The sequence below is a fragment of the Kwoniella dendrophila genome, chromosome 2, assembly GCF_036810415.1.
Source record: "Kwoniella dendrophila CBS 6074 chromosome 2, complete sequence".
Taxonomy (NCBI): Eukaryota; Fungi; Basidiomycota; class Tremellomycetes; order Tremellales; family Cryptococcaceae; genus Kwoniella; species Kwoniella dendrophila.
In genome coordinates this window covers 1,083,887-1,108,972 of record NC_089477.1, presented here as the reverse complement: position 1 = coordinate 1,108,972, position 25,086 = coordinate 1,083,887, and the positions used below count along the sequence as shown (strand labels likewise).

Genomic DNA, 25,086 nt, shown 5'->3' with positions numbered 1-25,086 from the left:
TTTGTACACACATTATATACAACACCTATGACATTGTTCATTCATCTGAAAATACTTTTATTCACATTTCATGACAGCATGTTAAGCGATAAGTAGGGATTAATAATGATAATTCTCCCGATGATTTAGGTGGACAAGTACTGTAAAGTTACTATTGTTTTTGTAACCACTCATGGAGAAACTCACAAAAACGTTTGTCGGGGTTACGACCATCCCAAACCCTGTAAAGGTCTATTATTAGTGGTTTTTGCAAATCCCGCATTTTCGACAATAGTTAGAAAGTGATATATATCGAGTATCAGACTATCAGCTTATAGAGATCAAGCACCAACAGGTGATGGACATTTACTTATTTCCTTCAATATCCGATTTAAGTGATGGATCAACCGAAACCTGTTTCTCGTCATGAGGTTCAGCAAACTTGAATCCCATAGTTTACCAAATTCACAATCTTGTAGTAATCATATAATTTCGTTCCATTCGACATTGTTAGTAGCTTTAAACAGCCCGCTCTTCTATTATTCGGTTGGTTTTGATTCTGTTATGAAATTTGACAAACGGTAATCTAATGGTTAGGGAGTAGATGAAGGGCCTTAAGAGAGGAAAGAAGTCATCTCTTGTAAAAACCAATAAAGCTGTTTATAGGACATATAACTGTCTTTTGTACTAATGCCATCCTCGTTAGCGCTCAGTTCACAAAAGGTACACAAGGTCTGCATTTAATGGTTGTAGGATATCATAGCCTAAGTATCATCAATATCAGTTATATAGATTTTTCTAACTGACATTGACGGGTTCCATAGACTCAATTCATAGACTTATCCTGATCGTGAAGGTCAACCCTTTGGAATGCCCTTAAACACCTCATGGTACCAAGGGAGCTGTTCGTATACACAGCTCGATTGTATAAGGGGATGTTAAAAGCAAAGAAATAGGACAAGGGAAGGGAGGGAGGTGGAAATTCAATTACAGGGATGCAGAGTGTCAGACGGATTTTGACAATGCACAGTTGTCTGTTGGAGTGGAACATTGTCAATGTTTTGATAGTCTATGATTAATGCATAATATCCGTTCGACCCAGTCGTTACATCCTATATGACGGAGAAGCGGGATCATTTATGATTATGCTCTGCCTGTTATTCTTCTTACAAATCCTTTTTTAGCCTTTTTAGCTTCCAATTTTTTCTTAATTTCCTCTTCTATATCCTTTGATCCTAATTCATCTTTACCATACCATATTACAGTGAATGCGCCTATCAATGCTGTTATGACACATGCTAATATCGATAACAATGCTTTGGGTGTCCATCCCTATATCAGATAATTAGCATGAAAGCATCCAAATAGATGATAGGAATCAAGATAAGGACATGTAGGTTGTGTAAGATGAGAGGGACGGGAGACAGGCGAGAGGGGGGAGGTACAACCGACTGCTGCCAATAGAGGCGGGGCAGAATTGAGGAGAAGAGTGTTCGTAGGGCGAATGTAGGGAATGCGGTGGAGGGGGAGGGGAGCTAGGAGCAGGAAGATGAGAATGGGAAGGAGTTGATCGTGGAGCAGGACAATATGCACTTACGATGACAAGAGGGAATGGTCCCGAAGGTTGGCCCATGAAATCTGTAGTTGAGTTGAGACCGACTACATTGCCTGAAGTAGGTAATCCCCAGTATTTACATTGATCTATCAAAGGTTGAGGTACGCTACTGTTCTCCTGTAGCTTCTCAGGTGCCTCAATGAATACCACTGCTAAACCGGATGAGAGATGCCAGTCAATCTGTAATCAAGAACAATATTTTAGCCCATAAGAACATCACTTTCATGTCGTAGTGATAGGTAAGAGACTTACATGACAATGGAAGAACCAAGCACCTGGGTTATCAGCTCTCCATCTCAAGACGACTTTCCCACTTGCTGGTATAGTTACTGTATCTCTTCTTGCAGGGTTCTTTTGACCTTCTACTAAAGGTGGATTATCTTCTGGATCGTCCGAGGTTACATCCATAGACTTTTGGACTATTTGAAATTCATGACCATGGAAATGGAACGGATGAGGTCCTGCATCCCAATTATATACAGTTAATTGTATATTTGCCATATGTGGATATGTTATAGCATTTGTCATTTTACCATAAACATCTGACCTAAATGAATTATTTCCCATTGTTAATGCTGTAAATATTGATGGTGTTTTAGGTTCTTGGAAAGTCACATTATTGAAATTTCCTCTGTTAGTTCCATCATCATACGTATCGAAATTTGCATGTAAAACAAATTCTATATCTGCAGGTGCCATTTCTCTTTTTAATAGTGGTACTAAATTTGTATCATCTAAATCTGGTGTCTCATCATATACTGCTTCAAGTGCTGGTGGTGCTTCCGGATTATAAGTGATTTGTATTGTATTGTTGAGTACAAGCTCATCAGGTATATAGTCGTACCTGGTAGACATCAAAACCATTAGTAAAAAGCTTACCTGACTGGACTATCCACTCACATTTCTTCACTCTGCATCACAGCCATAGCATAATTAACATCCGAACTTTCTTTAGCTTGTACAATGACAGAATATCGTTGAGCAACAGATATGGTGAGCACGTCAATTGGATATGGCTCCACTTCCACACCATCCACTTCTATGATTTGTAAATCGTGCTGGTCGATCGCGATCAAGAACACTATATCATGTCAATGATATGTCAGCTAAAGGTAATTCACTTGATCACGAGTTGTCATACACTCACTTGACAAAGCAGACATATTTACTACTCTCATTTTATATTTCTTTCCAGCTTCAAATGGTATGCTCAAATTATCATTGGTACCTTCACCTGATCTAATAGCTTCCGCTGAAGGATAGTATTCTCCATCTTTAACTAAATATATGAGAGCGGAATCTGATTAAGGCAAGGTCAGCCAATTGAAGATATTGTAAGGTCAACCCTCGACGGATCACTTACCTGGCACAGGTTCAGCTCCAGTGGGGTTATGCCAAGTTAAGAATTCGTTGGTGAGGAGATCTAAATGCTGTCGATGATACCAATCCGAAACAACTAATGTGAATTCCTCATCCCATGTAAGATCATCTGATCTCCCAGTAGCATTCTGAGGGTGAATTATTAAAGCTATTTTGAAGAGTGATCAGCATGCTAAAGTCACTCAACACTTGTTAAAGGGAGCTCACGAGATCGAAGACCATCAACATATTGGCCTAAGTAATGTCCATGGAACCAATAGGTTCCAGTCTAAATTTAATGACCGGACATTAGTCTTGTGTGACTTTAACTTTTCGAGATTTTATCACTCGATGGAGATTGCCTTACCTGTATACTAGTATCGATCTCGTAATCTAAAGTATGACCCATCGGTATAGAGCACTGCGTTATACCCACCGCACCATCATACCAATTTGAATTATTGAACATCATTCCATGACTATGTAAAGCTGTTCCTATATCTGGATCATTCAAACCGTTATAGGCATGTATACGTATTATGTCACCTTGAGTCGCTGTTATAGGTGGTGGACTGAAGTAGAAAAGCACAGATAATCAGTCTATAGTGTATGAGACCATACGTCACATTTCCAACTTACGGCCAGGTACCATTTACACCTATAACTCTTCTCTCAAACAACTGTATAAATCGTGATTAGCCATGTTTAGAACACATTTTCAAACACCCAACTCACCCCATCAGGATTGGCGTTTGCATAACTGATGTTCCAATAATGCTCCAATATCGCTGCATTGGCACTTGTTACTACTAGCGAAAGTGCAGTAGCCAACGTCTGGGTCTTCATTGTACCCGGAACGAAAAGTGATTGAACGTTGTTGACCAGATGTGATGATTCGTGGTAAGGAATGTTAATTAAAGCAAGGGAGAAGTAGCCGACCAAAGGTTTTCACTCAAGGCTTGAAATGTTATCACGTTTAAATCGTCTTGAGAAGTCTTATGCCTGGATGAGCTGATGATAACGCTGGAAATGATTCTGTTATCTGATAAGAGTTGAAGATGTCAAGCATATTGATGTGTTTGACGAACTCGAAATTGTAGATCAAGTGAACATCGGAGTATAGCGATCGGTCCATTTTTTTCAGTTATTTTGTTACATACATCATGTCATTCGGCCGACTCCGGACATGTGAAAAAGAAGCGCCAAGAGTATCCTGCTTTTTTTATGCTTGATTGACTTTATATCCTCATTCCTGGTCAGCATTCATACTGTATGTACAGAGGAAGTCGCTTTGAACAGATGTCACGGTATGCATCAAACGGCTTTGGAGTAGAAGACGTTAACCTTTTCGTCCACATCATCCTTTATACCACGGAATCAACGGTATTGTAAGCTGAAAACGCTGTAAACATCATCCAGCTACCTGATCATTGGAATGGTTCAAAAAAGAAGAGCTTGGATCGATTGTCAACTATATATTCAAGCGGATGAACTAGCATTTGCACCCCTATCATTAGTCTCTGAGAGATATATTTGGCTCTAAAAGATCAACACGGCTCGGCTTTCTATTTTCGTTCTTTGTCAAGAATTTCCAATCTGAATCTGGTGACCTCAATCAGATGAAGATGGTCCTATGATTGGTAATCACCTTGGACGGTAGATACATAATCTAAGCTGTGTTAGGTGGCACTACAGATTGTCGCTGAAGCACACGATTGGCTCGATAGAAGAAATTTGGTCTCAATATCGTTGGTACGTGGTTCATATACTTTACATGTCGCTACCATATCCCTGCAAACGGACACCTGGGTATACAACATAGCGGCATTCCCGCCTCTTTACCTTTACAAAGCTGTATATATAGTGCAGGTCAAATCAGCGATCGCCAGATGCATGTGATTTGGGAAATAAACTATATCTCGCCTCGCAAGTGAATGTGATAATGATGTGATAGGAGCATCGTTGCCGAGTATTGGTGTTGTGTCGCATTTGACCGATACCTTTGAGTAGGTAGAGTATAATTCATATTTCATGCAGGTTATTAGGCGAGATCTTTGAGACCCATTTTAAGCGCTACTTATACCGTATATGGCGTGTATGGTGAAAGGTTTAATTTACGGTATCTCTGGACCGGTTGTACCGAATAAAGTTTATTTTGGTGAGATGTAACTTGTACTACAACTTACTAAAATTGCTATGATCATTCGCCAAACGATACTCTTGTATATACAGGAGGAAGACAATTTTCATCACCATTCCACTGTTGATATCTCTATTCGTTTTAACAGCTTGAAGAAGAATTGCAGGACTATTGAAGATTGAAGGCTTATTTTATATACCATTTCTTTTGCTCTGCGATTTTTAAGTTATTATTATAGTTTATCATATCATCTTCCAAAAGGTATACTTGCAGAACAAACACAATTTATACAACCTCAAACATGGCTCCTTCTAGAGGTTCTTTCAATAATGGATCCTCTAACCCTCTTGCTTTATCACTTCAAAGGACAATATCTCACCTGAGTTCATCCCCAACTAGGGAAGAACAGAGGTATGATGCTGGTGATCCAATTATACCAATTGCACACATCAAGTCAAATTTATCATCACATCAAGAACAAACAGACTTAAATCGATATCCTACTCAATCAAGACGAAACGATAATACTAGAGCTGATCAAGTGATTATAGAAGAAGAAAAACACTTGACAAATAGAGAATCATCAGCATCAGTTGAGAATGAAAAACGCTTACCACCTGCGTCGACTTCGACACCTTTAGATTCTTCATCTTTACCTGCAGGATGCTCATTTGGACCCGTATTAGATTTAACTTATATACAAGAAACGAACGTCAAGATTGAACCAGATTTGAGAACACAGATTGAACAAGGTGAAAAGGATAGTATAAGGATTTTATGGGTAGATTTTCCTGCAGGTTCACCACAAAATCCATTCTTTTTTTCACAAAAAAGAAAATACGGTATAACAATTGTAGCGACTTTATTCACTTTAACGACTTCAATGAATGTTGGTGCTTTTAGTATTGGTATGGACAGTTTGATTAGAGATTTGGGTTGTACAAGAGAACAAGCTGCGTATGGGCTAGGTATTTACAATTTTGTAAGTTCAGATCATATTTTGCAACCTTCTTTACCTTAAATCAAGCAATTTCTCTTAGGTCACAAAACTAATGGATAAATATCTAATAACCTATAGGGGTTTGCTATCGTTCCATTACTTCTTGCTCCTCTATCGGAAGAATTTGGTAGAAGATGGACATACGTGATTGCTGTAGTGCTATATTTGATATTTCTTGTAATGATGGCTGTGTAAGTTTGACGCTTCAATGATCTTAGATATTCTAGCTGATAGAGCTGCTTTGCTCCCATATATAGCGCCAAGAACCTACCTACTATGTTATTGGCTCGTGTGTTGCAAGGTTCTGCGGGAAGTGTAGCTGCGACATTGGTGGGAGGAACTATTGCGGATATATATGTACCCGCAGAGTAAGTGTATATGGCCTATTCAACTTTTCAAGAGCACACCTACTCTTCTAGTATAGGCTTTTTGCATACTTGATCAGAAAAAACTAATGTCAAGATATATCTATAGGCGAGGTTTACCTTCTGCGATATTCGCCTTTACAGCTATTGCAGGTAGTGGTATAGGTCCATTCATATTTTGTTGGGTAGAATCAAATCCCAAATTAGAGTGGAGATGGATTTGGTGGATTCAATGTAGTAGGTCTTCTCACTCTTCTATCATACTTCCTGTTTTATAATTGCTAACCAATTGTATTCTTTTCCACTGTTCACCATTCTCAGTGTTACTTGCTGCTTTGATCGTACCTATTTTTGTGATCCTTAAAGAAACTAGAGAAACTATAATTCTACGTAGAAGAGCCAAGAAATTACGTATAGAAAGAGGTTTAAGTGATGGTGGTAGATATACTGCAAGAAGTGAAATTGGAAAAGTCAATTTTACCCAAGCTATGAAAACTAGTTCTTTGAGAGCTATCAGTAAGTCAAATTTCGTTTGAAGAGAACAACAAGTGTACGAATTTTCAATTACTGATATTCCGCATAATAGCTTTCCTGATTGTCGAACCTATTTTATTGTTCTTTTCGATTTGGATGGGTCTAGGGGTCAGTAAGAAGTTATCAAAGTAGTTCTTCAAGTTATACCAATATTGACTTTCAATGATTTCCTTCTAGTGGGGCGTTCTATACATTATGATAACTGGGCTCTCGTACGATTTCAAGAATGTTTATGGATTTACAACAAATCAAGTTGGCTTGGCATATATTTGCATAACGTATGTTTCATGTTATTGTCTTCATCTAAATAGCCCAGATGAAAGCTAATATAGAGAGCGTGTAGTATCGGATCAATTGTAGGATTTGGTTTCAACTTTGTTCAGGATGCTGTATACAGGTAAGTCTTCTCATGAAGATGTTATACACCTGAGAATCTCTCAGATCTGCCTGTTTATTGACTTCGATATGTGACCATGATGCTGATACATATCAACAATTAGACGTAAAGTAGATAAGAAAGGTATGGAAGCTAGATTGTACGCTCCTATGGTGGCTGGTGTGACATTCGCGATTGGATGCTTCATCTTCAGTTTCACAGCTACACCATCGGTGCATTGGATTGCACCTTGTATAGGCATTGTTGTCATCATAGGTATGTTACTCGTAGACCTTCGCTCGTAATAGACATATCTCTTCGTACTGACAATACATGTTTAGCTTCTGTTTTCACAATTTACATTAGTGCTTTTGTATAGTGAGTTCTCCCATCAACAGTCTGTTGCTAAAAGATGACAGTTTGACTACTTTCCTAACTTACCTCAGTATATCCGAATGTTACGGATCATACGCTTCATCCGCCATCGCGGCTCAGAGTTTCCTAAGAAACTGTTTTGGGGGAGCTTTCACATTCTTCACTTTACAGGTAAGTCTACTGAGGCCTTGCTTAAACATTATTGATAACATGCGGCTTACTTTACGATTTCGCGCTATAGATGTTTGATGCCATAACGCCAAAATGGACAACTTTTACATGGGGTTGCGTAGCTGTATTATTAGCTGCAGTCCCATATATAGCATTCTTCTATGGACCATTGATCAGATCGAAATCGAAATATTCCAAAATTTTGATGAGAGAAGAGCAAGAGAGGATATTGAGAGAAAAAGAAGTATTGGATGGTCTAGGATAAGTTTAAGTGTATTAATACTATATTTATAACGGACATAACGGACTAGGAGAACATATGTGTCGGAGTTACATTGCCGAGTCATAATCTATAATATCATATTTTATTCTATATTGCATGATTTCATCACTATGTTGATCTACCTTTTTGGAACAAAGTATCAAGCTACAGGCATCTGGCCTATTACGAATCTGGGAAAGCAAGCAATAAGTAGTATATATCTATGTGTATGTATATATATGTATATGAATTTGTGTGTATGTGTCAAGGCCAGTTTAACAACTTATTCTGATGTAGATACCCGCGGCCTGAGTCATCGGTCAAATCCGATATCAAAAGATCGGTAAATCCGGGCAGATAATCTTAATTTACATCCCTCGGCTTTCATGCTTTGATCATATTTCAATAAACCTGATTATAGATTATTTTCAGATTCTATCGATATGAAAAGCATTTAGCGCCAGATGAGTTGAAGCTCGGTCGTTGAATTTTTATCAAAGTCAATTCGATTATCTGAATTTCGATCAGCAAATTACTCGTTTTTTCTCCAGATGACTGATAACCGCTCGATAAATCAACGAGCTCGATCTTCTTTTCAGTGTTAGACTTCAAAATATAGGAAACAATCGACTTTCAGAGTGTGGATATCTTGATTTCTTGAAGTCTCCATTTAGTAGTATGGATTCATTCTCTTTAGGCGAAAGACCTGATCAAATTGAAGCGAATGGACGAGACTTGACATTCAAGAATGGATTAGATACAATGTCAAGTATACAGAAATCCGAAGATCTGATTAATAGTTATCAGGATAGAACGATTGATAAAAGTACGGATCGAATTGATGGCACAGGTAAACTTACAAATAGCCGTGGTAGTGACGGTGGTACGGGAATTTCAGACAAGTGTATAGAGAAAGAAGAAGAAGACATATATATTAATACTATATCAAATGAAATACTTAATGAAAGAAGATTACCTGAAGGATGTACATTTGGACCTCTTAATAATAATAATAACCATGAAACTTCAATTGAATTAGATGATCACAATGATTTTTCAAATGAGAATGGGAATGGGAAAAGAATAATATGGGTAGATTTCCCTATAGGATCTATAGAAAATCCGATATTTTTCTCATCAAAAAGAAAATTCGGTTTATTAATTGTTGCAACTTTATTTACATGCTTAACAGCGTTGAATATCGGTGCATATTCAATTGGTCAAGAAAGTATGATGAAAGATTTGGATTGTACGAGGTTTCAAGCTTCTTTAGGTAATGGTGTTTATCAATTTGTAAGTAGTTATTTTTTTTCATCATTATCATCATGAAATAACACATCGGGAACGCATTTCTGCCAATATCATAAATAGATCGAGTTTCTCGCTGTTTTCCTCCTTAACTGATTAGATTTGGTTTGTAAACATCAAAAAAATCACAATCACCTGACATTATTCCCAATAATTTCCCTCTATTAGGGATTCGCTTTTACACCCTTGGTTCTAGCCCCACTTAGTGAGGAATTTGGAAGAAGATGGACATATGTGATTGCTGTATTTGTCTATCTTTTGATGCATGTCATGATGGCATTGTAAGTTAAGAATATGGTTTTATCCAGTTTTAAGAGGGTTTTTAGTCTTTGGACAATTTAGCTGATAACGTTCATGTATAGGGCAAAGAACCTAGCTACTATGCTTGCAGCAAGAGTATTACAAGGTTGTTCAGGTAGTGTAGCGGCGACTCTTGTTGGTGGTACTATTGCAGATATCTATATACCTGCCGAGTGAGTTATTCCATATTTCCATCAATCTTGATGTTTTTTGTATGCTGCGTGCTTGTTAATGGTGTTCGTGATTGACCTGAATGGGAATATGCCAAATTATAATAGTCGAGGTATTCCCACGGCAGTGTTCACATGGGCAGCTATGGCAGGATCAGGTATCGGGCCATTAATTTTCTGCTGGGTAGAATCAAATGCTAGTTTACAATGGAGATGGATGTGGTGGATACAGTGTAGTAAGTGTCGCGCATTCACAGGACTTTCCGTTGATGCTGTTTGACATCGCGAGTCTTTCAAGTTCGCCTAAATAATAATCGAGTTTGTACTAATTACATAATTTCTTTTCGATTCAGTTATGATCATACTTTTAGTTATACCAATCTTAACAATAATGAAAGAAACTAGGGAATCCGTTATACTTAGAAGAAGAGCTAAGAGGTTAAGGGAAGAAAGAGGTTTGAATGATGGTGGTAGATATACAGCAAGATACGAAATTGGTAAAATAAGTTTTTGGACTATGATGAAAATAAATTGTTTAAGAGCTGTCAGTAAGTATCACTAATTTCTACCGCAACTCTACCATCAGTTCTGAACTGCAGCGAATCTCTTTAACCTGATTACCTGCGATGTTTGACTGATGATTGATTTGGTTCCTAACAGCTTTTCTAGCTGTAGAACCTATATTATTGTTCTTCTCGCTATGGATGGGTTTAGCAGTAAGTAGCGAAAGATGTGCTAGATAAATCTCGATGATTAGCGGATTGACAAGTTTGCTCTACAGTGGGGCGTGCTTTATGCAATGGTAACGGGACTTACCTACGTCTTCAAAGGCACTTATGGGTTTTCCACAAATCAAGTTGGTCTGGCATATATCGCAACAATGTAAGTATTTCCTTGCACGAGATAAGACAAAAAAGCTGAATGAAACCAACGCTTATAGATTAGGAGCATCTATTGGCTTTGGGACCAACTTCATTCAAGATGCTATGTACAGGTAAGCGACACCTCAGACCCTAGCGTGGTTTTGGCAATCAGACGATGCAGACCGCTTACATAGTTTCAATGGACAAAATCTTATTTGTAGGCGAAAAGTCAATACAGTTGGGATAGAAGCTAGGTTATATAGTGCAATGGTTGGAGGTTTGTGTTTAGCAGCAGGTTGCTTTTGGTTCGGTTTAACAAGTTTATCTTCTGTACCATGGATCTTACCAGCCATAGGAATTGTTATTATCATAGGTATGTTGAATTATATACTCACGACTAGAGACACAGTTTGGTCCACAGAAGCTAATTCGTATCACTCTTGAATCGACAGCTTCCATTTTCCCTATATACCTTAGTGGATTTGTTTAGTAAGTTATCTCCCTAATCTCATCTACGCGAGAAGATGAAGAATACCCCAACTGATGATCTGTATAAAATTTATAGTATTTCAGAATGTTATGGTTCATATGCATCTTCAGCATTAGCAGCACAAAGTTGTCTGAGAAATTGTATGGCGGGTATTTTCATATTCATCATTTTAGATGTGAGCTCTTCCCAAACTTTCCATACGTCTTAATACAACCATCTGGCTCATTCAACTGATTGTCCATTTTCATTTTTGTTTGGAATTTTTGTTATAATCTAGATGTATGACGCTTTGACACCTAGATGGACATGTGTTACATGGGGTTCAGTAGCTTTATTATTATCTTCAGTACCATTTATAGCATTTAAATTTGGACCTAAAATTAGATCAAAATCAAAATATTCAAAGTTGTTGATGAAAGAAGAACAAGAAAAGATCTTGAGAGAAAGAGAAGGTTTAAGTCGTGTATGATAAGATTTATCATTGTGTTTCTAATATAGGTTTTGAAGGTTGGGAAATATGTTGTAAGCATCAATACCATGTCATAGCGTAATATGGTGTGTAGTATTGCCGGAGTGTATGCATACATTTATTAGCGAGCTTCTCAAGATGATAATATTTGGGTAGGATTCCGATGTTTATGGTTGAAAAGGCGATTGAGTGTATTTGAATTTATATATGAATGTATTGTCCCTGCGTAGATATCAGAGATGTTTCATACGAGACCTCGATCGATGTTATACAGGTGATATTCGGATCGTATTCAAATTGACCAAAGATGTTATTTCCCGTTATCCAGCTGATTGCATAAAGGAATTAGCACGTAAATGTCGTACACCTCCGTTTAGAGATGTCAGTGGCTTTTTACTATCGATAATATTATTCAAACATTACTTTTAGATTAATCCACCCGCAACGCGTCCAAACTTCCAAATGTACAGTATATATGTAGTCTGTCAAAACTACTGTACGAGTACCTATCTATCCTCGTTGGCGGAGAAAGTTATCCCGGTAACTGGACTATCATCTTACGTAGATACACGTACATAAGCTAGAATGATATCATGTACGATAAGATTGTTAACTACAGTTTGTATAATACAATTTAGTATCTGGTTTTGCCATAGCCACATCACATATTTTCGATCTTTACTTTCATCCTGCACTATAACTAGAGTCCTACCCGTTTTTAGCTGCTAGACAATAAGAAAAAAAGGTTTATGGTAAAAACCCAAAAAAAAGGCTTGTTCGCATTCCTCTCCTGAAGGGAAAACATTACATATTTGAACGCGTAAAGAAAGGTATATTTACAACAACGATGAACATGACGAAACTGTAATTTTTGACATTATTAACGTTGTTTCTTTTATCCTTTGTGACGTATTGGATTGGGAGATTTCTCGTGACAGATAGAGCTAAAAAGGACAAGGAAAACCACGTAAAATAGGTTGAAAGATGTAATGTTCGTTTCAAAGGATAAAGATATAAAGATACCCTGATTATTATGAATCGATCGAGCGCGATTGTTTTTTACTACATAATACGGGATTTCGGCGATTCAAAGTAAATCAACTTGAATCACTGATCCCAATTTATCACGTGATTCACCACTTCAACCCTGAAGCCTGACCCTGCTCATTACAAGTTTTGTAATGTCTTTCTAAACGTAGATTTGTATTGAATTCGTAATGAATTCAAGGTTGAGTGGATTTCAACTCTATGGTAGATGATTTGGAACATTACCTCTTTGTATTGTAATTTTGATTTTACCTCTTCTTTCACTGTATCGATTTTTATACTACTACTATAGTAACATTTGACAGACAATAACGTTGTGATAAGATAGTAGGTATATCTCTGTTCTTTTCACCTTCAGCATCCTCTCCTCCTCCTCTGCTAGGTGGTCTTCAGTCCATCTCATCAAGTGTTGTGTAAAGAGGATAAAAACTGGACATTAAGAGACAAGGTAGAAAAGGAATATAATAGATTTCACGCGTCATTCAACCAACATACAACGACAAGCCTCCTCTCCATACCATATCAACCAATCTTGAAAGTTCATCTTTCAACAATTCAACTATCTATCCATCTATCTATCAAAGTGAAGATCATATAGTAGTACTAGAATAAGATGGCCAGTGGTATACCTGTGAGTTTCTAACTTATCTTGACTGCACTATATCATAAGAAGGAATATCAAATGAAGTACCCGCGTAGGGGTAATTTTGAGAACATGGCGAGATTCAATATTACATATAACACTCCGAGACGCGATGTTTCATTGTATCATACATATATGACTATCAATGAGACATTACAACTCTCCAACGGCGAGATATAGTCTGAATACATCTATCCCATCCTTCTTTGCTTCCATCTAAATTCATGACCATATTATTATACTGGCTGTAAATTCATTCGCTAATGTTTACCTTTTCCCTTACTCTTTGATCCCATCATTCAACCTGTCAATTATCCGATCATTCAACATTTCAACTTACATCTCACTACTCACGTACCCTCAACTCCACCTCAACTCGTTTTCTTTCTTCTCAACTGACAATATTCTTCTCCCTTATATACAATCATACCATCCTTCTCATCATGCCTCCTCAACGCGACATACAGACTCGTCGAACTACTCGACGAGTTGATGAAAATGCACCACCTGCCGCTGGTTCAATCGCTACTCGTTCAAGAGTAACAACAGCAAGTAACGGGACACTCGCTGGTAAAGCTGTTTCAAACACTTCTATACCTGTACTCAAGCGAGGTGCTTCTGCTACTTCTACTACCACATTGAAAGGTACAGCAACAACGAAGGATGGTAAAGTTGATGTAGCAGCTAAAAAAAGAGCAGCTTTAGGTGAAGTGACCAATGGTGAAGGAAAGAAAGGTTTATCAGTTAAAGAAGAAAGAAGACCTTTGGCAACAACACAAACTTCTTCTCAATCTATTCCAACAAGGCGTACAACGAGAACTGCTTCTTCTTCTGCAGCTATAAAAGAAGAAAAAGTTACGATAACAGGTAAAAGAAAAGCCAATGTATCTGTACCTTCATCAAAAATTCCTTCAAGATCACGATCAGCTACTGCAGCTTCAACCTCTACTACAGCTACTGTACCGGAAAGTAAACCATTGAAAGAAAGAAAACCAAATATAGATGAAGAACCTTCACGTAAACGACGTAAGACTTCAACTCCACCTCCTTTCGCTGAACAGGAAGATGAAGATGAAGTTCAAACAAAAGTCGATGAAGGTCATTATGATGTAGATGGAAGAGAAATTCTCCTTTCAAGTGGAAGTAAACAAGCTGTCGGCTTAAGAAGTCCAAAACGAAAAGCTAAAGATGAAGGTTGGACAGATCTTGACGCTGAAGATGAAGGTAATCCTAGTATGGTTAGCGAATATGTCGTTGATGCTTTCAACTATATGTTATCTATAGAGGTAAGTAACTGATCCAGTCCAGAACAACGGATTTGCTCCACCCACTAACGTTGTCGCGTTAATCTCGCAGAATCAAACCATGCCTGAAGCCGATTACATGGATAAACAAGCTGAACTTCAATGGAAGATGAGAGCTATATTAATGGATTGGTTGATTGAAGTACACTCAAAATTCAGATTATTACCTGAAACATTATTTATCGCAACAAATTTAGTTGATAGATTTTTAAGTAAAAGGGTTATAAGTTTAGTTAAATTTCAATTAGTTGGATTAACAGCATTATTTATTGCAGCAAAATATGAAGAAGTAATATGTCCATCGATTGAACATTTTTTACATATGACAGATGGTGGATATGATACAGAAGAAATTTTAAAAGCCGAAAGATATATGTTATCAACATTATCATTTGATTTATCATACCCAAATCCATTACATTTTTTAAGAAGAATTTCAAAAGCAGATGGATATGATATTCAAACTAGAACTGTAGCGAAATTTTTAGTTGAAATTAGTTGTATTCAACATGATTTAATTGCTTATAAACCTTCTCAATTGGCCGCTGCTGCTATGTGGTTAGCTAGATTATGTTTAGATAGAGGTGATTGGGTAAGTCGAAATGATTTCGGCTGTAGCATTGTCACGAATCTTATATTATCCAGGAAGCTGATCAATTCACACAATCATAGACTCCCAATCTCGTACATTATTCAAATTACGCCGAAAAAGAAATTATCGATTGTGCGCAATCAATGTTAAATTACGTTCTCGATCCTGATTTCAATGATACTTCATCTTTCTACAAAAAAGTTAGTTTTTCCCTTTCCTCTCTCTAATGAAGAAAAGCTTAACTAACTTATGATTCTCGTTATAGTACGCATCCAAGAAACATATGAAAGCTTCAGTATACTTTAGGGATTGGGCAATTTCTCAATGGCCTGAATCAGCATCTGGTTCAACAGAAATGACAGGAACAGAATTAGATATTTTCCTAAATTCTGAAATATAGTCAAGATAGTAAAACCGTTGATCGGTTACTCATATACCTTGAATACTATATATCAAGTACTTGTCATCAATCAATCCGCTTACGAAATATGAAATAACGATTCACCCGTTCATCCTTTCAACATACATACACAAACAAATCACTCTTGATGCGCCATATAACGATAAATGTTGTTTCACATTTCTCATTTCATCAAAATCCATTTTTTGCAATTCCCAACATTATACATTGCATAACCAACAAAAGCATCATGATTCAATCGCATCATTCCTTAAACCATTATTTCCCCTTCGTTACTCCTGTTGATATGTAAATGAATGCCTTTATTCCGTTCATACCATGGATACTATCGTATGGCTCTTCTCTCAATCTCCTATGATTATTATAGTTTTCCTTTATCGCATATATCCAATACCGATTCAAGCATGATACCATCAGCACCAAAGAGGGAGGTATAGATTATTAGGTATTAGAAACCAATGTAGGTAATTTGTACAATGTTCTCTTAGATAGTTCTTTTCCTTATTTTCGATATTTGTTTGTTAGTTTATTTATCAATACTTTACACAAGATGAACATTTATAGAATTACTTTCTACCAACCAGATTTCCTACTTTCATACCTTTTTTTCACAATATGGTATTATATAAATAGGATGATAAGAATTCGTATGTATTTTGGTAACATGTTCACTCGCTTCGTATAATCGAGGGATAACACCTTTATTAAAATTTCTGAATATATGTGTGACATTCTGTCGGCTGATTTTGATCGATGCCAAAGAGCAGAAAAACTTGTGAGAACAATCAGATCTCAGATTGATTGACTGAGAAATAGCACTTGTATTTGTGCTCCTTCCCACCAAAAGAATATAGGTTTTCGGTATGCTCATCTTGGTCGTTATCTATACATGTTAATCTATACATGTTGGTCTATACATGTTGATCTATAGATCATATCCTTGAGGACCTAATTTGGTCTATTTTAAATAATTATGTGGGTATAAGGAATGCTTTATTCCACTTTCATCTTTCCTGTTCTAACCCAATTCAAACTTGGACTGAACCAAGCAGTAGCTGGGAAGTGTGTCCCCTCTTTTCTTATTATACCTTTTTACCACCTTTTGCAGATTTTTTCCTTGCTTCACTCAATAAAACTCTAGCGAAAAATAATCCTACAGCTGTTATACCTGATAATAATAAAAATAAAGGTAATTTAATTGCCCATTCTCTTGATGGGAATAATTCGTGTATTGATGAATCGTTTGAAATGAATGGCTATATCATAACATTTCGAACAGTGATTAATCAGCGATTCAGTCTTAAGTACTGATTTTACTTCAATAATGTAAAATCATGACGATCTCAACAGATATTCTCCTACCGAGATGGTATGAATGAAATATCAATGGAAGGAGTAAGGATAGGAAGAAAACTTACTAGTAATAAAGCCCATATTGTATAATATATGAAAACGAATGCTGCTACGAAGAGCATAGCTCCACCTAATAATTTATCTGAAGTCGCCTATTTTTTGCCAATTCAAGTTTCACGTGAATATATTATATAGCCAAAGAAAGAAAGAACGGATCGATTTATCAAACAAGGTGAATAGTAAGTAGTATTACACTTAAATTAGCCTAGATTATTGTATGGGTACTGCTGAGATAATCAGTCCAACTTACCATTATGACTTTTCAATATCTTATCTTTTCTCAATTCAGGAATTTGGGTCTAAGAAACCACAATATCATTTAAAGTTACTTTGCATCTCTTCAATCATTAACTATCATTGATCCTTTGTTTCTCTCAACATCGTGCATCAACAATATTGACGTCTAACGAGTCTGACGCGTGGAACCGTGGAGGTCTGTCTGTCTGTCTGGGCATTTTACATATTACATAAACAGACTGTAAAACTCGGTAATGATGTTGAACCGGGAATTACCCTGATAAGTAATCAACTTGCATAGATTACCACGTGGTCAATGTAATTATGATGAGTCAACTGTTATTCCTCGTTGGTTGAGCACAGTCAAACACAGTCACACCGGCTAATCAATCAACTAAGTTAAGTTATCTTTCTTCTTGTTATTGCTATTTATTTCATTCTCAATTCAGTCAGAGCAAAGTTACAGCTTCTTTTGATTCTTTTTCTCATTCACATAAACCACTTTAAATCCATAAGGTATATCAAAGTGAAAAGTGAAGAAAGACAGACGAATCTCACTCAAATAGTTTTGAACGGTAAACCATATATAACTCTTACCGATAATTCGTGTTTTCTCATCCACTTGTTTTTGTTCTTTGATCTCTTAGGCAGATTTGTCTTTTCTCTTTCTGTAGTGACTGGTTTTAGTCGTTTAAATCTCTTTTTGTCCATCCAACCAATTGATCTCCTTATTATCGAGTACCTACAGTCAGCTAGAAGTTAACATGTCCACAGCAAAAGTCATCATTGTCGGTGGTGGTTTATCAGGTTTATCTGCTGCTCATACTGTTTTAGAGCGAGGTGGCAATGTAGTGAGTACATCTCTCTTGGCTAATATGTAGCAGATTAGAAGCTACTGTATGCTGACTACAAACATGTATTGGTAGATCCTTCTTGATAAAAACAGTTTCATGGGTGTAAGTTCAGCTTTTATACCTACTACAGCCAGGATAAGCTGACATACAATCTGGTATAGGGCAATTCGACTAAGGCTACTAGTGGTATTAACGGTGCTGGTACACAGGTAAGCTTACATCATTTCCAACAACTGGAGAGCGTAGCTGACTATATATAACTCATCTAGGCTCAACAAGTACGTCTTTTACCCATTCTGATCACATATATCGGATCTACTTCTAACTCGCATTGTTTGGTTCCTTCAGGAACTCGGTATACCTGATTCATCAGCTAAATTGTGAGTTGGTTATACTGTCTCGCCATTCTATCCTCATAGTATTTCATTGACAAAACTCCCTCTTAGCTTCGCCGATACCAAGAAATCCGCTAGAGAATTAGCAAGAGACGATCTGATCAAAGTATTAACGTATAAATCTGGTGACGCAGTTAATTGGTTAGTCGAAAAATTCAACTTGGATTTATCAAAAGTATCAAGACTTGGTGGTCACTCAGAGAAGAGAACACATAGAGGTGGTCAGCAATTCCCTGGTATGACCATCACTTATGCTCTGATGGAAAAAGTAAGTTAGCTGTTGTTTGCAAGTAGTGAAAGGTGTAGCTAACGCCATATCCTTAAAGCTCGAGGATTTAGCCGAAAGTTCACCTGATAGAGTGAAAGTACTCAAAAAAGCCAAGGTAACTAAGTTGTTGAACGAAGGCGATAAAGTAGTTGGTGTAGAATATGAAAAAGATGGACAAAAGGTAAGCTAGCTCATGAGTGACCATGATTTAGCTTGTATCCACTAACGTTGCATCCACCTAGTTCACTGAACAAGGTCCCGTCATTCTTGCTACTGGTGGTTATGCTGCCGATTTCACAAGTGACTCTCTACTCAAGAAGCACACACCGCAATTCTATGACTTGGTGAGTTTGACTCTTTTGCATCTACGTCAAGGGCAGATCAACTCATAACATGAACTTCATTTCCAGCCCACCACCAACGGTAACCACTGTACCGGTGATGGTCACAAAATGGCTATGTCTATCGGTGCTAAAGGTATAGACCTTGAAAAAGTACAAGTACACCCTACCGGTCTTGTGGACCCCAAGGAACCTAATGCTAAGGTGAGTTTCGGAAAGGCTTTAATCCACAACATCTTACTTATACTATGTCATAGGTCAAATTCCTTGCTGCTGAAGCTCTTAGAGGTGTTGGAGGTCTCCTTCTTGACAACACTGGTAGCCGATTCGTTGATGAATTACAACATCGAGATTACGTTACTGGTAAAATGTGGGAGAACAACAAGGTATGCGCATCACTCAAACGAATGACTACATCGCATCAAATTGCTGAGAATCTGCTAGTTTCCTATCCGACTTGTCCTTAATGGTCAATCAAGTAAAGAAATCGAGTGGCACTGTAAACACTATGTCGGTCGAGGACTTATGAAGAAGTTCAACAGTGGTGAGGAGTTGGCTAAAGAAATGGGTATCAAGCCAGAGGCATTGAAGAAGACTTGTGAGTTCGCCCATGCACAAACCGTATAACACTACCTAATTGCTCTTCGTTTCTGCAGTCGATGATCATAATAAATATGCTAAAACCCCTGGATCTGATCCATTTGGAAAGAAATTCTTCAGTGGAGGTGATTTCACAATGAACGATATCTATCATGTAGCTCATATGGTAAGTCAGCCACCGGTCCCTGCCAAAAGCATCCAGCTAAACATCTGAAATAGACTCCTGTCCTCCATTACACTATGGGTGGTTTGGAAATCGGTACCGACTCTGCTGTTCACGACTCCAGTTCCAAACCTATTCCAGGCCTTTACGCTTGTGGTGAATTGGCTGGTGGTGTTCACGGTGCAAATCGATTAGGTGGTAGTTCCCTTCTGTAAGTATACATACAATGTATGGGAACGGCGTTTCACTGACAATTCTATTATGCTTTAGTGGGTGTGTCGTATTCGGCCGAGTTGCAGGAGACGCCGTATCTTCATATCTCCTTTCCTCGTTGGCCAATGAAAGAGCTGCCAATCGATTATCGAACGTTGCTGGACACTTGCTCGAAACCAAAATCAGAGTTGATCCTAATTCCAAGAACATCAATCTCGAATTTTCGTGGGCTGATAACCAATCTAATTCCCAATCTTTCTCATCTGGTGGAGCTGGAGGGCAACAAACAGAAGTACATGGTACTAGACAAGGTGCACAAGATGGACCTGTTCCAGCAAATTCACAACCTGCTAAAGAAGGAGATAAAACCTTAGCACAAGTAGAGCAAGAGAAATTACCTGAACCCAAAGAAAAGCAAAAATCAGGAGGTAAAACTAAAGGAGAATATACTGTTGAAGAAGTTGGTAAACACAACAAAGAGGATGATTGCTGGGTTATCATCGATGGCGAAGTTTTGGATGTAACCAATTTCTTAGCTGATCATCCAGGAGGAGCTAAAGCTATTTTACTTTATGCTGGAAGAGATGCTACAGAGTGAGTAGCTATCCTGTTTGCGTCACGCCTAAAGCTGCTAACATGATGTTGTCCCATGCGTGTAGGGAATTTGCTATGATTCATCCACCAAACGCTATTTCAAAATATGCTCCTGATACAGTCATTGGAAAGATCAAAGCTTAAGCAGCTTGGAGAATTTTGGCTTTTCCGGGAGCATTAGTAAGAATTGTTATCGTAACATTGTAACAAGCCCAACATTGTATTTCACCATCATTTTGTATATATTTCCGGTCCTTTCAATTGTGTTGATCAAATTTTAACAAACATCTCATGTCAGTGTAAATACCTGGTCATTATTTGTATCTTATGCAAAAACGTTGCCAAGTCTTCACGTTGTTCTTACTGCGCTTTGACGCGCCAATATTACGTAACAACGCTGACCTGAATAAGCACGTGACTTGTCAACAAAAGTTCAAAATAAAGATCGTCGAATTCAACTGTACGTTGATGAATTTCACTAAAATATATTTTCATTCACCTTATCCAAACATAACTACTTGTGATAAAATCAACAAGAATGCCCAAAGCAACAACATCAACCTTTCGAACACAGCCTACTTCTGCAGCTCAAAGGCCGAAGAAGAATGGTGAATCCTCCAGTAGTGGAGCTGCATCCGCAGCAGGAGGAGCAAGAAATCATTTGTTCGATACTGCTAGATTCGGTCAACATATCTTGACTAATCCTTTAGTCGCACAGGGGTAAGTCAACTGTTCATCATACCGCTTCTGCTCTATACATTAGTATTTTCCACGCGTATGAACAATAAATGATGATCACACACGACGGTCTTCTTACTACAAAAACACTATGGTGTAAAGGCCCGAAACCCATTTTTATCCGGGCACCCAATCTGACTCTTTCATCCTATCATATATTCTGCATTTCATCACATGATTGTCAAAGGAGAAGAATCCTTCATGCTGAGATCATTAATCTGTCGTGGTATAAATAGAATAGTAGATAAAGCGAACCTGAAACCTACAGATATAGTATTAGAAGTTGGTCCTGGTACAGGTAATTTAACAGTTAGAATTTTATCTGCATGTAGAAAAGTTGTTGCTGTAGAAATGGATCCTCGAATGGCTGCTGAAGTACAGAAGAGAGTCTTAGGAAAGTGAGTCCGCTCGATTCCGGATGGAGATCAAGGTCCTGAACAATTTTACTGATCTTATCTTTGAACCAATCCCTCCAATAGACCAGAACAAAAGAAATTGGAAGTCATGATTGGTGATTTCGTAAAAGCAGATTTACCTTATTTTGACGTTTGTATATCGAATACACCTTATCAAGTGAGTTCCCCGAGTCGCATCATCTTATCATATGTAGCAGTAAAAGTTAACGAAAACTGCAACTAGATTTCATCACCTTTAGTATTCAAATTATTATCTCACAGACCAATAATAAAATGTGCCGTTTTGATGTTTCAAAGAGAATTTGCTTTAAGATTAGTCGCTACATCAGGAAGTAAATTATGGGGTAGATTAGCAGCGAATGTACAATTATATGCTAGAGTTGAACATATAATGAAAGTTGGTAAAGGTAATTTTAGACCACCACCACAAGTTGAATCTTCTGTAGTTAGAATTTTACCTAGAGATCCACCACCACCAGTTAAATTTGAAGAATTTGATGGTTTAAATAGAATCATTTTTAGTAGAATGAATAAAACTATAAGAGCAAATTTTAAAGCTAAAGGTGTGGCTGAATTAGCTGAAAGAAATTTTAAAACTTATTGTGCTGAACAAGGTATAGTAAGTTTTTGGCCTTTTCTTTCTCTTTCCCACTCAAATAAGTCCATAAGCTAAGCTAATCTTGGAAATTCTTTTACGTTTACGTGAATTGCAGATTATAGAAGATGGATTTGATATTCGAGAAAAGATAGATACTATCTTACTTGAAACTGGATATGCAGATAATAGAGCAGCTAAAATGGACGTAGATGATCTACTGAAGTGAGTCATATTCGGTACATTCGTTTTTGGTCAAGAACATTTGCTGATTTTCTTTTGGGATTCTTTTCACCTTATTCAGATTGTTGGCCGCTTTCAATGTAGCTGGAATGTAAGTTTTTTTTTTTATTCACCAAACCGCTTGCACCAATAATCATTATTAACAATTAATTCTTATAGCCATTTTGCATAAAACAGCAATCCAACTAGTTCCGCAATAGATACCCCAAAATTATTTAATCTGTGTTGTAATGCCTAAATCGACTGTGCATGTATAAGGTTTCTTCATGAAAAGAATTGATACAAATTTGAATTGGAAATCGATATTATAGATACAAGCTATTATTACTCTGAAGCCAAGAATGGATTTGAAATTTCACTAAATTCCTTTTTGGTCTTTCTTTTAGAACAAGTATGACATATGACATATGGCATACGTGATATCTTTATATGTGAGATTCAGTTAGGGCTACAGTATATGAAAAAACGTTAAACGGGAGAATGATCCAGTGGTTAAACATTTTCATGTTTCGCTTACTATCGCTTACCGCTTACTTGTGACTTCTTCTTCCTGTCAAGTGAATAATATCATAATATCAACCTGCTGTAAAACCAAATCTTCATCTACTCCTTTACATTCCATCGCCTCAACTCGTCCGCATTGAGTTAAGTTATTCAACTACCGCCGCTAAACACGATAGACCATGGATCTTCCCATATACAAAGATTTCGCTGCCCAGCCAGGATTCATTGGCTGGCAATTCAATTTAGACACCTACTATCCACCCACACTCCTTGGAGGCGAACCGATAAATTGTAATTTAGGAAAGTATCACAAGAAAGCGTCTGGGAAAGGCTTGTGATTTCATCGAATTCAGGCATTCGACTTGGGATTATACGGTAAGTTGGAAAATTTGTCACAATAAAGCAAAACTACAGTAACCGGAACTTATACTACAATAAAATTCAATAGCTTCACGTCAAGAAGTCTGCACTGCTTGGTTCCACAGTGTCAATGCAACCGCATTTCATACCTATGTAAGGGATGCCCTTGCAAAATACGACAAAATCCAATTCGCCCTTGAGTCTTCTTATTATGAGATCAAAAAAGCATGCGCAGGAGTGAGTGCGCAGTCACAACTCATACATAACATAGCGACTCCGCTAATTGCGTGATATCAGCATCGAGCTATACTTCGTCAGTTGTTATGTTCTGATGAATGATTTCCACTGTACTGTCAAATTCCTGACTGACGCATCTGCTTTTTCTTCGTCACGTTTTAGTTGAAATCGATAGAGCAATGGGTATGATCTCCAAGATCGAACCTCAAAATCCGAGGTTATACCAGAATTTTCAGAATGGGATGACGGCGATTGTAGTCTATGGTTACTACTTGGCGAGAACATCTGTGTATAGACGATACAATCAAGGATGTTAACTGCACTTTCCTGAGAGCGATCCAGTATACGTATTTCACCGAAAAATCGGGATACGACAAACAATTTATTCATTGGTCTAAGCAGCTTGAAAATGCAAGCGTTGAGCGCGTACCAATACCTGTTTGGCCTAAAGGTTTAGTATTCGTGCGTATCACAAATGATGATATAGACAATTTGGCGGCAACCAATCCCAACAACCGTAATAGCATTCTTCAGATTTGGAAGTGGGCACGCGAATGGGTTGTATAATCTGTGCATCCATCGTTGTATATAATGGTCTGTTTTCGTGTATAGGATTTCCAATTCCTGTTATACATACATAGAAATATGGCTAAACAAAAACGTCAATAATCCGCTTGCTCGATACTATGCATATAGGGCGTGTTGTCACTTCATATGACGGGCTTCATTCTATCATATACTCCTTATGTATCGTTAAGCAAAATGAGTTCAATCTGGGGATATTCAAGCCATTTGGCATAAAACAGCAATCCAGATGATCTCGCAAAAGATCACTCCCAAAACTAGATTATTTGTGTGGTGATGCTTATACTGGTCATCCACATGTAATTCTATAGGAGATCTTTTGATCGTCCTTGCTACACTACAAGCTGGGAAAGAATAGCCCGTGAGCCACGCCATCTGATACAATAGTTGCAAGATGCGTGAATGAAGCAGATCAATATCGAGAATATACTATTCTACAGATAATATCAGATGACTGGTGCCATAACAAGTTTCTCGATGTACCATTACCCCAAGTATTGTAGGAGTACATACTGCTGTTTCACTTCCCCCTAATCCATTTACGCAC

The 25,086-nt window shown here is 37.5% G+C and overlaps 7 protein-coding genes across 7 annotated transcripts; 5 read left to right on the top strand and 2 right to left on the bottom strand.

The window, feature by feature from the left end:
* Positions 1-1,122: 1,122 nt before the first annotated feature.
* On the bottom strand, positions 1,123-3,799 carry L201_001821 (uncharacterized protein; the record flags this gene model as incomplete). The annotated part of the gene is made up of 10 exons (XM_066217607.1): positions 1,123-1,311; positions 1,577-1,774; positions 1,847-2,438; positions 2,495-2,675; positions 2,742-2,894; positions 2,958-3,122; positions 3,182-3,242; positions 3,321-3,525; positions 3,593-3,633; positions 3,689-3,799. 10 exons carry the CDS (start codon positions 3,797-3,799, stop codon positions 1,123-1,125), a joined length of 1,896 nt encoding a protein of 631 aa, XP_066073704.1.
* A 1,595-nt stretch (positions 3,800-5,394) lies between these two features.
* On the top strand, positions 5,395-8,179 carry L201_001820 (uncharacterized protein; the record flags this gene model as incomplete). Its single annotated transcript, XM_066217606.1, has 12 exons — positions 5,395-6,075; positions 6,172-6,284; positions 6,351-6,461; positions 6,568-6,695; positions 6,780-6,974; positions 7,045-7,100; positions 7,170-7,270; positions 7,336-7,389; positions 7,493-7,644; positions 7,710-7,746; positions 7,815-7,914; positions 7,985-8,179. 12 exons carry the CDS (start codon positions 5,395-5,397, stop codon positions 8,177-8,179), a joined length of 1,923 nt encoding a protein of 640 aa, XP_066073703.1.
* Positions 8,180-8,854: 675 nt separating this feature from the next.
* Positions 8,855-11,776, top strand: L201_001819 (uncharacterized protein; the record flags this gene model as incomplete). Its single annotated transcript, XM_066217605.1, has 12 exons — positions 8,855-9,469; positions 9,653-9,765; positions 9,847-9,957; positions 10,063-10,190; positions 10,308-10,502; positions 10,615-10,670; positions 10,736-10,836; positions 10,895-10,948; positions 11,039-11,190; positions 11,270-11,306; positions 11,383-11,482; positions 11,585-11,776. The coding sequence occupies 12 exons, from the start codon at positions 8,855-8,857 to the stop codon at positions 11,774-11,776; spliced, it is 1,854 nt and encodes a 617-aa protein (XP_066073702.1).
* Positions 11,777-13,909: 2,133 nt separating this feature from the next.
* L201_001818 (uncharacterized protein) lies at positions 13,910-15,762 on the top strand (the record flags this gene model as incomplete). The annotated part of the gene is made up of 4 exons (XM_066217604.1): positions 13,910-14,752; positions 14,823-15,362; positions 15,443-15,562; positions 15,628-15,762. The coding sequence occupies 4 exons, from the start codon at positions 13,910-13,912 to the stop codon at positions 15,760-15,762; spliced, it is 1,638 nt and encodes a 545-aa protein (XP_066073701.1).
* Positions 15,763-16,865: 1,103 nt separating this feature from the next.
* L201_001817 (uncharacterized protein) lies at positions 16,866-17,258 on the bottom strand (the record flags this gene model as incomplete). Its single annotated transcript, XM_066217603.1, has 2 exons — positions 16,866-17,039; positions 17,202-17,258. The coding sequence occupies 2 exons, from the start codon at positions 17,256-17,258 to the stop codon at positions 16,866-16,868; spliced, it is 231 nt and encodes a 76-aa protein (XP_066073700.1).
* Positions 17,259-18,197: 939 nt separating this feature from the next.
* L201_001816 (uncharacterized protein) lies at positions 18,198-21,005 on the top strand (the record flags this gene model as incomplete). Its single annotated transcript, XM_066217602.1, has 15 exons — positions 18,198-18,284; positions 18,360-18,389; positions 18,449-18,496; positions 18,557-18,565; positions 18,636-18,667; positions 18,734-18,950; positions 19,009-19,131; positions 19,193-19,294; positions 19,361-19,495; positions 19,549-19,677; positions 19,736-19,889; positions 19,948-20,057; positions 20,111-20,265; positions 20,325-20,861; positions 20,927-21,005. 15 exons carry the CDS (start codon positions 18,198-18,200, stop codon positions 21,003-21,005), a joined length of 1,947 nt encoding a protein of 648 aa, XP_066073699.1.
* A 394-nt stretch (positions 21,006-21,399) lies between these two features.
* L201_001815 (dimethyladenosine transferase) lies at positions 21,400-22,948 on the top strand (the record flags this gene model as incomplete). Its single annotated transcript, XM_066217601.1, has 6 exons — positions 21,400-21,581; positions 21,836-21,997; positions 22,079-22,172; positions 22,239-22,634; positions 22,729-22,835; positions 22,915-22,948. The coding sequence occupies 6 exons, from the start codon at positions 21,400-21,402 to the stop codon at positions 22,946-22,948; spliced, it is 975 nt and encodes a 324-aa protein (XP_066073698.1).
* Between the last annotated feature and the right edge of the window lie 2,138 nt (positions 22,949-25,086).